General features: G+C 40.4%; 1 protein-coding gene across 1 annotated transcript in view; it reads right to left on the bottom strand.

Moving 5' to 3' along the window:
- The window catches only part of LOC140689670 (H(+)/Cl(-) exchange transporter 3-like), a 41,737-nt gene extending 28,692 nt beyond the window's left edge, over positions 1 to 13,045 (bottom strand). Inside the window, exons 1-2 of the mRNA XM_072950632.1 lie at positions 12,889 to 13,045; positions 1,698 to 1,854 (exon numbers count right to left, since the gene is read on the bottom strand). Of these exons, the coding sequence (XP_072806733.1) occupies positions 1,712 to 1,854; positions 12,889 to 12,973 (228 nt within the window). The 5' untranslated portion in view covers positions 12,974 to 13,045 and the 3' untranslated portion in view covers positions 1,698 to 1,711. The remainder of the gene's footprint in view (positions 1 to 1,697; positions 1,855 to 12,888) is intronic.
- Positions 13,046 to 16,056: the final 3,011 nt, after the last annotated feature.

Genomic DNA, 16,056 nt, shown 5'->3' with positions numbered 1-16,056 from the left:
AGTCAGATCCTCCCTGATGTGCCCATGACTCTCAAGTTTCATCCTTCCAAGAACAAATGCGCTCACCTACCAATCACACAAGACACAGGGCGTGCAGTGTCTGATTCAGGCACGCTGGGCTGACAGTGGCTCCCATGGCTACAAAATCATCCACCAAAGTTCAAGGGACTTTAATGTAACAGAAGAAAACAAGTTCCCTGATTCAGTCTCACATCACACACTGCAACTAATCTTTAAGAAACTACCACCTGTCAGCATGGTGCAGGGTCAGAGGAGAATATCCACAAAGATCTGAAAAGGTTTTTAAAACACTCTCGGCTTTTCTAACCACACGTTGTGTGAGGCTAGATTCTCTTCATAGACGAGAACCCAGCAGTTTTAAATAAACCAGAAGAGAAGATAATGAATGAGATTATAAAAATGTAACACAATGTTATTCCCTCATTAAATATTCTATATTTTGGAAAATGTAGTTATTTTCATAAAACTTTTTTTAATAATTTCATTCTCTTTATATAGTATTATTGGGGGGAATTAGTTTATCATTTATTTATTTTTAATGGTGATGCCAAGAACTGAACCCAGGACCTTGTGCATGCTAAGCAAACACTCTGCTTCTGAGCTATACCCTCCCTCCTCATAAAAATGTTTTTTATGCTAAAATGTAATGGGTTTGTCAGTTATTTTTTAAATGAATTAATATTCTTTTACATTTCTCAGTTTTAGTATCTAATATGGTAAATACCTATTAATATAACCACATAAACAAAAGCTCAGGCATCCTCAACAATTATCTAGAGTTTCAAGAGGACCTGAGATGAGAAGGTTTGAGAACTACAGGTCTTAGAATACTGACTGCATGTATTACGTCCCATTTTCAGTTATACCTATTTAAAATGTTTCCAGAAAAGGTAAATATTGACTGCTGAATCTCAGAAGCAGTACTTTTTGTAAACAATATAATCTAATTTCAATTTCAGGTTTCATACATGTGTACATTAATATGAAAGGTTATGACTAATTTGCACAAGTAGTTATTTACAAGTAAATTTCAGAGCTTAAATTTGTAAACAGTCTTTTGGAATTTGGAATTTTATTTTCAAGAATTTTTTTTCCCCTTTCAAAATTTGTTTTTGTAAGCCTCCATCAACATCAAAACACAACACCTAAGTTGTAGTTTTTAGTGAAAGCTACTCTTCTTTTGATTAGTGATTCACTACGACATTCAACATGCCCTACAAAGGACTTAATTTGAGACATACTCAGAATTTAAAACCACGGAAGCAGGTAAGAGGAAGCAAACCCCACGCCACAAAAGCCTCCTTCTCTAACAGCTGGAACCACAGCCACAGCCTCTGCGCTGCTCCAAGACAAGCACTATACTGACCTCCAGGTTGGACCTTGGCCTGATCCTCCCCCAGCTCACATGCCATGGTTCCCCTCCCTCCCTATTTTGTCTCATGACACTTCAATTCTAAGCTACTTCAAATCCTTTCCAGAAAGACAGGGGATATTAAAAAAAAAATTCTAAAAAAAAGTCACATAGAGAAAAAAAGTATTATTTATAAAACAAAGAAATTTACTTACATCTACTTATAATGTGTAACAAATTTTGGCAAGCTGAGGTCACTGGCAGAAAGTCATTATGAAATGATCTAATTATGCACTGTACTTTAAAAGCTCCTGGAAACGCTCACCTGCTGTGCCTCTCTCAGCCCTTACACTTCTCCCACACCCAGTCGATGGTGTGGAAGTCATGATACGTGCAGACACCCGGGATCGGCTCATCCAAGAGGTCCAGCAAGTGCGTGGAGCCACTGATGCTGCCTCCGTTGGTCACGGTGTAATGAGTCCCTACGGAGCAAAATAGGAACAAGGAGCCTGTTTTATGAGAGACAATGGTGAACTGTGCAACCTTCTTAGCAGCTCATTAGTGATTCATAAAGAAACAGTATCACTTGAAATAACTGCAATAAAGTAGAGGAAGGAAAGCATTAAGTAAATGGAAATAAAGCAGAAAGACTATGGCCTATCCTTTCAAACTCTTGCTGGAGAATCAAACACACCTGCCTGGGTGTAAGTTCTAGGGGTGGGAACTCTGCTGAACTTACTATTTGCTATTGATTATGGCACAGACTCTGCAAAGTTAGTTAGATAGTGACTTACAGAAGATTGACAAAACGAAAGTTATGACTGTCATCTGGTAGAATGTAAATGATTTCTGTCTAGTAGAAAAGAAAATCCCCAGCTGCAGTGCTGGTTCTGCTGTTTAACTCCGACCTGTAACAAAGTTCTTCCTCCCATGCACTACCAGTGTCCGGGAGCCTCACGCATCCTCCTCTGAATCAGCTCCTCATCCAGCTGGTCCCCTCACCAGAGTTACAGAAATCTTTGACAAGTGTCCACTATATACCTTATAAGAGTGTAACAGACTTGAAGCTACAAGGAAGGAGACTGAAAGACAATTCACAATAAAGAAATGAAAATGGCTCTTAAACTTGGAAAGATGGTCAATCTAACACAAAAAAATGAAACAGAGAGAGGGGAGGGTACAGCCCAGTGGCAGAGTGTGTGCTTAGCATGCACAAGGTCCTGGGTTCAATCCCCAGTACCTCCATTAAAAAATAAACAAACAAACCTAATTATTCTCCCCAAAAATAAAATAAAAAGTAGAAGTGCATTAAAAAAAAAAAGAAACACAGATCAAATCTATAATTTCATTTTCTTCTATCAGATTAGTAAAGATAAAAACAGTTGGCTAGTGCACTGAGTTGGCAAAGTTATGCAGAAAAGGGCCCCTGCCACAAAAATCATTAGTTCCAATATAAAATGGTATAACCTCTTTGGGAAGGCAAAGCTACACAGATGCCCTCCAACCCAGCAAGCACACCTCCAGAATTTTTCAGCACTTAAACCTGCATAAATCCATAAATTATGCACAGGGGCAGGACACCTTCCCAGTGCTCTAGAAAGCAAGCACAATGAAGGCTAAAGCGCTTATGATCTGAAAGAGCGGTCGGCAAAGGAGCCGGGGCGTAAGCACGTGAGATTTTGGAGGCCGTACAGTCATAACGACTCAACTCTGCCACAGAAGCACTGAAGAGGTCACAGACAACACATAAATGAACAGATACGGCTGTTTCAATCATCACACTTTATTTATGAAACATGTGAGAGCAAGGTGTGGCTCAACCCCAGACCTGCAGTCTCCACAGCACAAGCCAAAGTCACCTGAAGACATTTATTAAGAACTTTCTACGTAAGTGGCACTCTTCTAGATAGTACAGGAGATACAAAGGTAACAAAAATATCATCCCTGAGTTTAAGGTACAAGTTGGGGATTCCAAATTCAAAATATACTTTAAAACCAAGTTCTAACATCAAAGCACTAGAAAGTCAATTTTAGTTGTGTTACCTATGTTTAATCTGTGATAAGGAAATCTTAAGACTGAAGTATCTATAACTAGGTGGGATTAGTCTAAGAAAACTTCTTTAAGAATGTAAATTTTAAGTTGTAATTTGAAACCATCATGCTACGGTTTCACAATAATTACAGCTAAATATTTGATGTTAGATATGTTTATTCCTATTTCTGAAAAAAGAAACATGTATGTGATATGAATACTGACTGTGAGAGACAGTTTATATTACACCATTAGGAAAGAGTTTGAAGGACAAAAACCAGGCTAGCTAAGAAACATTCACCCTAACCCAAGAGTGAAAATTAGCAAACTTGAGTGTTCCACTGCTAGTGGAAGTAAAGACTGATGCAACCATATGGAAGGACAATTTGGAAATATCTATTAAAATATAAAGTTTCCACTTATAGGAATCAATTCTACAAGTGCACAAAGACTTAAAAGTTTTCACTGAAACTTTATTTGTATACTGCAAAAGTCAAACCAACAGAAATGTCCCATTCATTGATAATTAAATGAATGATGGACATCTGTGCAATGGAATACAATGCAGCAGTTAAAAAGGATGTAGCCCAACATATGATCTAGGAATCCCACTCCTGGGCGTATATCTAAAGAAAACCCCAATTCAGAAAGATACATGCACCCCAATGTTCACAGCAGCACTGTTCACAACAGTCAAGACATGGAAGCAACCTAAATGTCCACTGATAGATGACTAGATAAAGAAGCTGTGGTGTATATATACACAATGGAATATTACTCAGCCATAAAAAGAATGAAATAATGCCATTTGCAGCAACATGGATGGACATTATCATTCTAAGTGAAGTAAGTCAGACGGAGAAAGACAAGTATCATATGATATCACTTACAAGTGGAATCTAAAAAAATGACACAAATGAACTTATTCACAAAACAGAAACAGACTGCTACCAACCGCCCAGATTCTAGTCCTACCCAGCTAAGTAACTTTGGACAAAGTCGTCTTTAAATATTAAGCATCTATAAGATATATGTTATTACCTTACAATAAAGACGTATGTATAAGCAAAAAGGCATTCAGAATTTTTCTAAAGCCCTAAAAACTTAGCAAAGCTGGTACATAATTTTTCAAATAGGTGATTTTAGCATAAGTGATTAGATTACATCTTCATATTCTGTGGCAGTAATACAGTCCTCATGCCAAAAATAAACACCTAAAAGTGTGTCATTTAAATGAAAATGCACTAGTTGATACAGAACACAAGGTTGATGGTATACACAAACACTGTAAAAATGAAACCAGTTCTATTTTGTGGCTTCTAAGAGAAGAGCAAAATTCCCAAACTTCTCTTCTACAAGTCTGATGGTTTAAACTGACGTGTGTCGTCTTTTGTTTACCCACAAAGAAACTACCATAAATGCTGAGCCATTCACACAATGCTCGCGTGGCAAAGCTGGAATCTGGATTTTCCCCTGCTACTATCAGTATTGCCTCGATCAGAGCAGAAGAGGGTCTTGAATCAACTGGGGTAGGTGGAGGGGAGGTGCCCAGAGCCACCGTGCCAATACGGGGACCAATTCTATGACTGTGCAGGCAGAAGTCAAGTGAACTGCAATGTAGGCTGCAATCTGTCCTTCCTGATCACTCAGAGAAGCAGTGAGAATAGGAATTAATACAGAAAGGGTTACAATTTTAAACAATGAATGCTGCTTCTGCCCACCTGGTAACCCTTTCCCCATCTTTCTGAAACAAGCCAATTATTTTTTGAAAACTTCTAGCGAACACTGAATGCAGGATGTCAACCAGAGCATCTTCCCCTCCCCAGCTAAGGAAACAGCACGCCACCCAGGGTGGGCTCATCAAACTCCATCTCCTGGATATGCAAGCCTGGAGTAGAGTGATACAAAGAGAGGGGAAGTCTATTAATCTTAAGGACTGAACTTTAAAGGACACAGGACAATTCCCGTTACCTAGATCCCTAGACCTCGGACTATAAGAGTGAGATCTGAAAGTAGCAGCACCCAAAATTAAGACAAAAACTTTTCTGGAGGTCTGACCGCCAGCTGCCAGCGACCACCCTTCTACTATCTAATGGCTGAAAACTGCATCTAGAAAAGACTAAAGATCACTTTCTTTCCAGAGTGGCCTGGTAGAGAGATTCTGCGACCTTAGCACACTCTGAGGTCAGGAAGCCCAGAGTCATGTTCCAGCTGCACTGCGTGCCCGGCTGCAGGCGCAGCACAGACCACTTAGTAACCTCTTACAGGCGCCTGGGTCTTCTCGCCTGCTTCCAGAGTGTGGGGCGTGGACCAGAGGTAAAACACCTGTTAATAACCTCGACAAATAGGAGATCAATAAACGCAAGTTATCGCTTCTGCTCAAATATTTTGGCATTTAGAATTTCATCAAGCTGTATTTCATTACTCACATGGTATTAATCTTAACCAAAAGAATAATAATATGACAAAGAGGAGAAAAAAGTGTTTCACAAATTTAAGCTCTGGGTTCGTCTACAACTGCATACTGAGCAAAAATTCTGTAGATTTTTAACAGATAATCAAGCCTGGTATGGACAGAAAAACAAATTTCTAGAATGCATGTTCAGTGACCAATCTTTCCACAAAGTGGACATTCTATAATTTAAATATCACAACAATACCTCATAGTTCAAGCATGACTAACACTAAAACACCTCAGCCAGGAGGGAAAACTGTCCAGTCAATGAGCTGTAACTGGCCTGCAGTCTTCTTGCAAAAATAACTTCATTGATAAGAGGACTTTTTGCCTTGTTTATTTTTTCCCTAGACACAAAACTTTGTAAATTTCATGCATACCCATGTAAACACAAATTTATTGTTTATTAATATCTATAATCTAAACAAAAAGTTTAAAAATTATCTGTAGGAGAATTAAATTTTACGTTATTATTTAAAGAAATATTTTCACCAATGGGTAAATAACAGTCTTTTCAACAAATGATGCTGGGACAATTGGCTCCCTACATGTAGAAGAACGAAGTCAGACCCTACCTACCTTGCACCATACATGAAAATTAACTCTACACAGGTCACAGACCTCAATGTAAGGGCTGAGGCTGTAATGCCTAAAAAGAGGAGTAAATCTTTGTGATCCTGGGAGTAGGTAAAACAAGCACAGGTGGCAGAAGAACACACATAGTAAACCAGATGACATCAGAATCAAACCAACCTTTCCCACCTAGCGGCCAGGTGCTGTGTTGTGACGATAAAACCGCTAACATGCCCTGAGCGCGTACGGTGTGCTACATGTGGTTCTAAGCACTTCACATGTATTAACTCATTTAACCCCCGCAACAACCCAGGAGACAGGTATTAAGATCTCCATTCTATCAACTAGAAAGATGAGACCCAGAGAGTTACGAGACATGCCCAAGGCCACACAGCTAGTGAGCAGTGGAACAGGGATCCAAACTCAAGCACTCTGATTCCAGAGATACTTCTTTCCACTACATGCTGTATGGCCTAAAATACTGCCTAAAAATAATTCTATGGTTTATCTGCTGGCAGGTTTTAGGACACGTGGACACGCCCCTCTCTCCAAGCAGATTAGGGACTGTCAGGTGCTACCTCCTCCCAGGAGGCACGTAGCACTCAGACTATCAGGACAGCCCAGCCGCCATCAGAGCCCCCTCTGCCTCTGGCTCCAGATCGCCTTCTGCTGCAGCAGCTGTCACCAGCACTGCTCTGGTACCGGCCTCACACTCCGTGCCTCACTCAGCAGAGGTCTAGGACAGAACACGCCCTCTTCCTGTCCTCAGATAGTTCCAGACTCATCTCTGGCACAGAACGCGGACCCAAGTGCCCCTCCAGGTATATACTTAGAAACTTATTTTCAAACTCTTTTGACTGTGGCCCACAGAGCAAGAAACATTTCCCACTGACACAGTGTACAGATACACACGTGAGTAAAACCAAAGTTTAGCATATTTAATATCTGGCATATATTCTGATATTTCCACTTTCTATTTCCTTCCTTCCTTTCTTTTTTAAAATACTGGTCACAACCCAGCATGATGAAACCTGTAATTCGACAAACATAACTACAGAAATATAGACGTTAGTGAAATTACCTGCTTTCCCCATAAATAAAAGCCTTTATATTCCCACCCACTAGTCCTCAACATATATTTGCTGAACTGATCTGAAAAAAAAATACTAAACTGTTACACTTAAAACTGAATGAATCCATTAGTAAATTTCACCATCACACACCTTCAGCAGTCTACGCCTCTTCTCAAAGAGGAACATTCAAACAGTAGTTCTACATGCAAAAGTAGGTATTTATTTGTCTGCTGAGACTGCTACTTGTTACCTCCGGGGTCAATCCCAAAAGATGTGACAGCAGTGATCGCTGCCACTTAAGCTTACAGGCAGATGACTAACCTATCACACACACACAAAACATACTTTTTAAAAAAAAGTTATGAAAGAAGGCAGGCAGAAATCTAAAATTCTACATATTCCCTGACAACCCAGTTTCAACCATACATTTGGAGCCAGAAGTCTAGTCCCCAGTGTGTTTTTCCCTTCCCTCGGCCACCTTACTGGTAAGAAATGGTCACCCTGGTGAGGGAGGGGAAAGTGAACATGGTAAGCTGATAGTGGAAGTTCCAGAATGTCAGCAAACGGCCAAATGAAAGATGAACGGGGTAACACAGAGCCTGTACTCAGCAGGTGGCCAACTACACGTCTGCTGGATAAACGAAGGTAATGGAGCATTTGCTCTTTAAATTCATCCCACCACCCCCAGTCACATTTAACTGCTGTCTATTTAAACTGCAAAGACTTGGAAGGTAAAGCCAACTGTCAGCAGCAGAAGACTCCTCCTTAGGATGGAGACCCCACAAAAGGTGGGATCTTCCCTGCCAGCTGGAAAGAATTCACAGCTGAAGCAGAGGGACACAGCAAAAGCTGCTTTCTTTCTCAACCGAGGAAATGAGGAAATGGAAGGAAAGTGCTGGAGAAGGGAGAAGGGAAGAAAAGTGCTTAAGTGAGGAAAAGGCGCTTGAGTGGGGAGCCGGCAGCCAAGCTGGCTGGTGGAGACAGCTCCACCTGGGTCGGGCCATGTGGACTTTTATGGGAGGTTTCTGCCATCATGTCCTCCTTCTGGGTGTGATGGAGCCAGTCAGCCCTTGTATGGGCCTTTCTGGTTGTTGTCATGGCAACAGCCAACTGTTGTGGCACTGGTGGGTATGTCTTTAACACATTACCATGAGCATATAAGGAGGCCCAAGGTCCACTGGAAGCCAGATCCTCTGCCATCTTGGTTCTAACAGGTTCTGTGTCTTCTCTCTGAAGCTGCCTCCTGAGACTTAGATAATAGTAACTGGTTTGTAGTCCAGGGAGGGGCAGGGGTATGACCCTGGGGGCAACAGCTTTGGTAACAAAAAGGAAAGTTGCTTTTAGTCAGAATGCCTGCAACCTGGTGGACCCAGTATGCCCCCCCAAGAAACCATCTCCAAAGATTCTGTTGAGCCATGAAAATTTTAAAGGGAAATGGGGGAGTAATCTCAGTTAATCAATGAGACAGGTGTTCAGAATCGTCATTCCCCTAGTGCCTGCAGGCTTGTCCTATCAGCTGCTGGAGTCTGCTCTTCTATGACTCAGGGAGGCCTGGGAGACCTCAGGTGTTCTACAAACAAGAGGCAGGGGTTGGGGGGAAGCCCACAGAGTCCTGCTTGACATCAAAATCCCAAAGTTGACAGAGGATACACAATCAGTAAGTGGCGATGCTGAATTACCCAATTCACTGTCTCCTTCTCCATTCTATCGACACTTGAAAATAAAAGGCCGTATCCGTAGGCTAGGGTGATAAAGCGGATATTAAGACATCAGCATAACTGAAAACAAGTTCCACGTTTGTTTAGGACCTCTGCATGTAAAGTGATTTGTAAATCACATAAATTAGAAGATTCATGAAACTTGCTCTTTTAAATGGAGGCAGGAATAAATTGATAAACTAAAGCAAATCCATTTTGATCTAATTAAGGTTGTAAAGAACTGCAAAAACTACAAATTAAACATGTCTATTGAAAAACAGAAACAAAACTTTAAAATACAATTGAAGCCACCAGTCTCCTGTGGCCTCATATCAGCACAAAACAGAGACTCCAATGCTGGGAAAACAGGCAAAATCCCAAATCTAATCTACGTGGCAGGAGATCTGCTCACGTTTTGATACTTTGAAACACAAAGCATTTTTAACCACAGCAAGCTATGAGATGGTATAAAATTAATCATACTAAGAGTGCCAGTTATTTTTAGAAAATAGAACTACAGGCAGTGTATGAACCACATTTTACTGAAGATTTTAAATCCATATACTGTGGCCAAAGTAAACTTAAACACAGTTTTGTTTTATACTATTTTAGAATACAAAGAGTTTCTGATCTCAAATAATCTCTATTTGTCTTTTTAATTTATAGACACTTTAGATGAAATAATTTGTATGAAGAGGCTCAGTTTTGTAGTTGACTAAAAGTATAATAAGGACCTGAATCCCAAAATCATTTTACAAAGAACCTATAGGATTGCTTCTGTGGCTATAAGAATATCATCTAACACCTAGATTTCCAAATAATGTGCAAAAAGTGCTAACTACTGATACTTTTAGGAGGGAATAAAAATGAACAAATTCATCTATTATAGCAGGAAGAAAAAAGCTTTACTTAAATAGATCTCTATGCTAATGGATGTCAAGAAATGATTTCAGGAAGAAATGATTTCAGGTAGAAATGTACAAAAAATAAGACCTCAAACTTTATTTCAAAAGGAAAGCCACACTTTCTGTGGTTTGAGACTGCTACGAGCCTGGCCTTCAAGGTCCTCTAGGGTCGGGCCTCTTCCCTCCTGAAGCACCCCTTCTACTGAGGCGCAGACCAGAGAACAGCACACTAGGCACTCCTTCCCACCAGAGCACGTGCGCTGCTACCCTCTCCACCAGGGATGCCCATCAAATCCCCATGTGCACGTGCAAACTCCACTGACTTGGATAACGCTCAAAAATGGGGACTGTAACAGTTCCTACTTCACGATCTGTGACGAGGATTAATGTCTTGTTACACATAAATGAATTCCTACACATAAAGCACTCACAACAGCGTCTAAGTACTAGCTCTTGTTAATTTCACTATTACTACCACCATGGGTTCTCCACAGCACCCGATAGTAGCTTTCAGATGCAGGAGCTCAATAAACACTTCCAATGAAACAAGAAATATTTAAATGATGCTGAAGGTCCCCCAAATCAAACCACTCTAAGGGTCTGTAAGAGTCATTCAACCTCCAAGCTACCTAAACGTCACTAACAGGGAAGAAAGAGCATAAAACTTAAAATCTAAATAAACCAAAGGTTATTTTCCCTGATAAAATTGTAAGAGACATTTTATGAAAGAACTTAACTTTCTGTACAGGAAATATACCCCAAAAGATAATAATTTCTAAAATGTCACCTTAATTTCTGATCTACCAGCAATATATTAACAAATTCTAATCTCCGTGCATTTCCAGTGTTACTATTACTCACTTAAATAGGAACCTTCATCACTTACCATCTCACTGTGACAAGTGGCATCAAATTTAGTTTGCTCCACAAAGGTAATCCCTAACTCCAGCACTCAGGGATTCACTAAAGGGTCGTGTTTACTTTGCTGCTATGCTTTACAATTTTATACTTTGATTATCTACCTCCTCACTCTTGATCAGCCCCAAGAGATGTTTCTAGTCATTCTAATTCTGTCCTCACAGGGAAGCTGACTCCTCTTCTTTATTTATGTTAGCTGCCTGTCTCCACATCTCCAGTTCCTTTGTTTTGACCCATGGCCACAAAAGGTCATAAACTATGGATAACAAATAACCTCGAATCCATAGATACGAGCATACTACAGTAGAGTCAAGTGAGCCTAATTCCCAGCTTGGTCTGCACTACAAAGACACAATGTTACTTTCAAATAACACTGGCTTCTGCTAACTGAGTAAGTGCTCATCAAAGGATAAGGAATCTGCTTAGGCTGCCAAGAGTGGGACTGATTTCCACCTTGAGCAAAATTCCTGAAGGACTATTTATGAAAATATAACAGAAATAAAGAGCTTATATTTTAGTAATAACCATACCAGTAACCATGCCTACTCTCATATAAGCTATGACTTCTTTCCCATGCAGAGGTGGGGTCCATATATACATTCTGTCCAAGATGGTCAAATTTAACACTAGGAATTTAAACGTCCCAAGCCCAGGTCTTCTGGTTTATTATAAATCAACAAACAAATGTTATAATAGCTCAGAGAAAACACAGTTTAATTACTGATTAACAAATACTGCGACATTTTAACGGTCAGCATTCATTCACATAGCTTCCTGTTTAAAGAAAGCCTTACCAAAAAAAGGAATCATGGGAACAGAGGAAAAAGGAGAGCTTAGGAACACATTTGAACTGGAAAAACTAACAAACCCAACAATTCTGGGTGCTAAGACTATTAAATTTTAATTTCTTTGTGCTTTTAGATATTTCCCCAAATGCACCAGAATAATTTATATATACATAAATGTATTTTACTAGAAGGTAACCAACAGAAAGCACAACATACGTAACATGATCGTCATATTTTTTCTCAAAATCTGAAAATCAAGCTTTTACTAGCAACAGAATACTACAGGATATATATAAATAATGTTGCCACTGTTCAGAGCCTAATACTGTCTGGTCTGGTAGACACAGTGCAACCGATAAATATTTGTTAGGTATGTTACCATTTTTTAATCCTAATGGAACTTAATGCTTTAAAAAAAGTGTTCTCAGAATACAAATCCTATTTTAAATAAAAGAGGCTAAACACGCTCAGGAAAATCATGACTTCCTTATTTTCTTCATAAATTAAAGTTCAGATTAAACCATAAAATGAGTTTACAACATCATGCAGGAAATTCAAACTAATGTGGCTCATAAAAGAAGTCATCTAGCTAAGAGATTTTTCTTGCGGTTCAAGTATCTTTCTAGAACTGTAAGCCTATTTTTAGAATAATCAGTCTAAGAAAAATGAAAAAAAAAAAAGGCAGTTTAACATGTAATCAGTTTTGGCAGTGCCTGCCAAACGGTTTACATGAATGCTGGGCGCTTTTCTGGTTTTTACAAACTACTATTATTTTTTCTGACGTGTGAAAATTATCCTCTATGTTTTCATCGAGTAAGTTCTTACGAGAGCCCTGTGGCAGGCACTGTAGCTAACCACTTGAACGTGTATGAAATTGCGTTAATACAGAAGCGTGCTCATCGTCACCGCCGCCGGAGCGCTCTAGGACTCAGGCAGCGCTGCTCCTGCGCGCCGCCTGCGCGATGCCCGGCAGCGGCCGAGCCCGCGGCACCTGGACGCACGCCGGAGGCCGTGACCACCGGCGCCACGGCGGGAGCGCCGGGAACGGGCGGGACGGGGACCGCCGCCCGCTTACCTCGCTCGTGCAGCTCCCGCAGCGGGATGGCGTCTCCTCCCCCGTCGTAGGGCAGGAAGAGGCCGGCGGCGGCGGAGGCGTCCATGGCCTACGCCGGTAAAGGCCGGGGCGGCGAGCTCGCTGCCGCTCCGCTGCAGGCCCAGGAGCCGCCATAACGGGCGCGCGGCGCAGCCTCCGCCGTGACGTCACCGGCGCGCGCCGGTTCCCGGGCGACAGGCGGCTCCCGTCAACCGCGCCGCCCTGCGACACGTGTGACGGTGACTAAGTCCGGGGACTGACAGGCTGGGAGTGCCACCCCTTCTTGCAGCGAGCGCGGCGCGGGCACAGGGCAGGCCCCCCTCTCCCAGCAGCAGGGGAAGAATGGGAGCGACGCTAGCGAGGTGGCGGTCTTTACAGGATCAGTGTGCTAATTTTTATATAGCAACGTCAGATGAACCCTAACGACAGAACTAGAAGGTACCAGGGGCGTCCAGAGACTTGATGCAGAAGCCTGTTCTTCATTAGCTGAATGTGCTACTGCAGAGTTGCGCTGCGGATCCATTTTAAGTGAACCGTTACTAAACCCCGCAGCCTCTCGTTCCCTTCCTTGGAGGAGCGAGCCAGCAACACGTCCAGGCTGGAGGAGAAAGGCACTTACCGTGCCAAGTACCGTAGCTAGTTAGGAAATACGCAAAGAGAGATTTCCTAGGTGGGAGGCTTTCCTCTCTCCTAACTTCTTGCTTTTCCTACCTCACAAAGATTTTGTTATGCTCAAAAAAAAAATTAAAAAGTTTTTTGGTGAAATGTGTTTCGAGGGGTACTTCAGTTGTCTCTTTGCTAGAAATTTTATAAAATTCAGAAATGAACTTTTTCTAACGTTTCAAACTGTCATTCCAAAAGGAGCGGGAAAAAAAAAAAAAGCGGATGCTCATTGAAGCTGAGTTCAAATTGTTACGCCGGCTCTCAGAGGATTCCTCTAGGCTAGGAGATTCTCCTTCTGAAATACTATGTTGCCACAGGGCCACAAAACAAAAATGTTCTATTCATTAGAAGCGATGCCAAAGGACTTGGTAAAATTTGTTTTCCTAAATACCAAACGGGCCAACCCTAAGGTTTACTCCAATTCAGTGCGTTTATATGAAAGTTGGGAGCAAGAGAAGGAAAGAGAGGACTCATGGCAATAAAGAGAAGAGAGAAATTCTATTCAGTTTGTCTAGTACATTTTAGTTATTTGGGATCTTTTAAAAATTAGATTAAATAAAGTTTTTATATTGCAATAAGTTTGAGCCTCAGAGAGACCTTCTTATAAAATCCCACCTGGGATTTGGAGGAAAGGGTTCTGAGAAAGAAATCCAGACTACTTACTTCCATAATCTGCCTGAGTCTGGCTATTAACATTTATGATATGACCATGCGTAGGTTTTTTTTCCTGTTTTCTTTATTTCTCAAATTTTCTTGAAGATGATTTTTTTTAACAAGAAAAGCTAACTTTCAAACAAGCTAACTTTGCTAAACTAATTGTAAATTTGGTCCTTTTGGATACTTTGGTAGGTTAAGTTCTATTTTAAGACTTTTAAGGGGGGAGTGGATATAGCTCAGTGGTAGAGCACATGCTTAGCATGCACAAATTCCTGGATTCAATCCCCAGTACTTCCACTAAAAAAACAAACAAACAAACAAAAACTTTTCAAAAATGCATGCTATATGGCATTTATAAATGGTTTAGTTTCCATACTACTTACATCCTTTTATGCCTTTATATGAAGTGGAAATCTACCTACAAGTCTTCCTGGTATTTGTAGGCACTCTCTTAACCTGTTTTTCCTGATTTACAACATAGTCATACAGGAAAAATGAAAAGGACAGCTATCCAGCACTAACTGCAAGGGGAAGAATACCTTTCCTGTAAAATACATTGACTGTTGCATAAGTAAAAGCTCTCTAGCATAAGTAAAACCTTTTGAGTATCTTCAAAGAACAAAAAACTATGTATGTATACAAGTATATATAATATATTGGGTGTATCTATTTATGGTTAAGTTTAGAATGAGATGTGCAAACTTAACAATTGTTACCACTGAGGAAGGAGTGAAGTGGAAGTGGGCAGGACCATGGTACAGTCGGTTTTTACTTCATATAGTTCCACATTGTTGAAAATTTTAAAACAAATATATTACTTATTTACTTTTTAAATAAGTGATTACTTTTGTAATAATCAATCTGAAAATTTTTTAAAAATTTCAGACAAATTCTCATGCTTATGCGGTTCATGGCTGCCACTTTCTCTTAGAGTAAAAGAATTATTACTCAGGATAAAGAGCTTTCAAAGGACACTTTAGAAAAGGACAAGGTAAACTGGAAGGTGGGGCTCAAGGACTTTGACACGGATTAGATATTATCAGGCTGAGAACTTGAATTACAGTTAAAGAAAGAAGACAAATTCAAGAATTCCTAGGCACAGCTGGAGGAGGGGGCGGGATGCTCAAGATGGAACATGCGATGAACAAAAACACTAAAGTGGCAGCACAAAAAAGGGCTTAAAATTCAGGAAAGGAAGGTATTTCCACTTCCAAATGCACCCTTAATTCTAACCGCAACTTGATGTGGGATTCTGGATAAATCACAATCTCTCTGAGGTGTGGGAATCAGGGAGGCACAGTAGATGAATATATCATTATAACTGTATAACTATATACACCGTCTAATGCCCAACTTTTAAGCCCCTTTAATGAAACAATTGGGGGAAATGTGATTATAAGGATTTATTCATTTTTAGATGTAATAGTCTTTAAAAGAAACATTATCTTTTAGCAATACACAATGAAATATATATGGTAAAAAAACAAACAAACAAACAAAAAAAACCAAGAAGGAAAACCCCAAACCCAGAGCTGCATAGTTAAGACAGACCTCAATGCAGAATTTGGCTCGATTTTCTCTGGATTAGGGTTTGCATGTTCCATTTTGTTTTTTTCAGTCCTTTAAAAAAAACACTTGCAATCACCATCACCATGTAACAGTTTACTGGAGGTCCTAGCCAGTGCAGTAAAGGAAAGGCGGACGGGGAGGGGAAAGCTACAAGGGTTAGGAAGAAACAAACTGTCACTAATTGCCAGTGATATGACTATACATTAAAGACATCAGAAAACATGAGAATTAGTAAGAATTAAACAAGGAGATGAATTTTTA

The sequence above is a fragment of the Vicugna pacos genome, chromosome 27, assembly GCF_048564905.1.
Source record: "Vicugna pacos chromosome 27, VicPac4, whole genome shotgun sequence".
Taxonomy (NCBI): Eukaryota; Metazoa; Chordata; class Mammalia; order Artiodactyla; family Camelidae; genus Vicugna; species Vicugna pacos.
The sequence above is the reverse complement of the archived record's forward strand: the minus strand, read 5'-3'. Positions and strand labels throughout refer to the sequence as shown.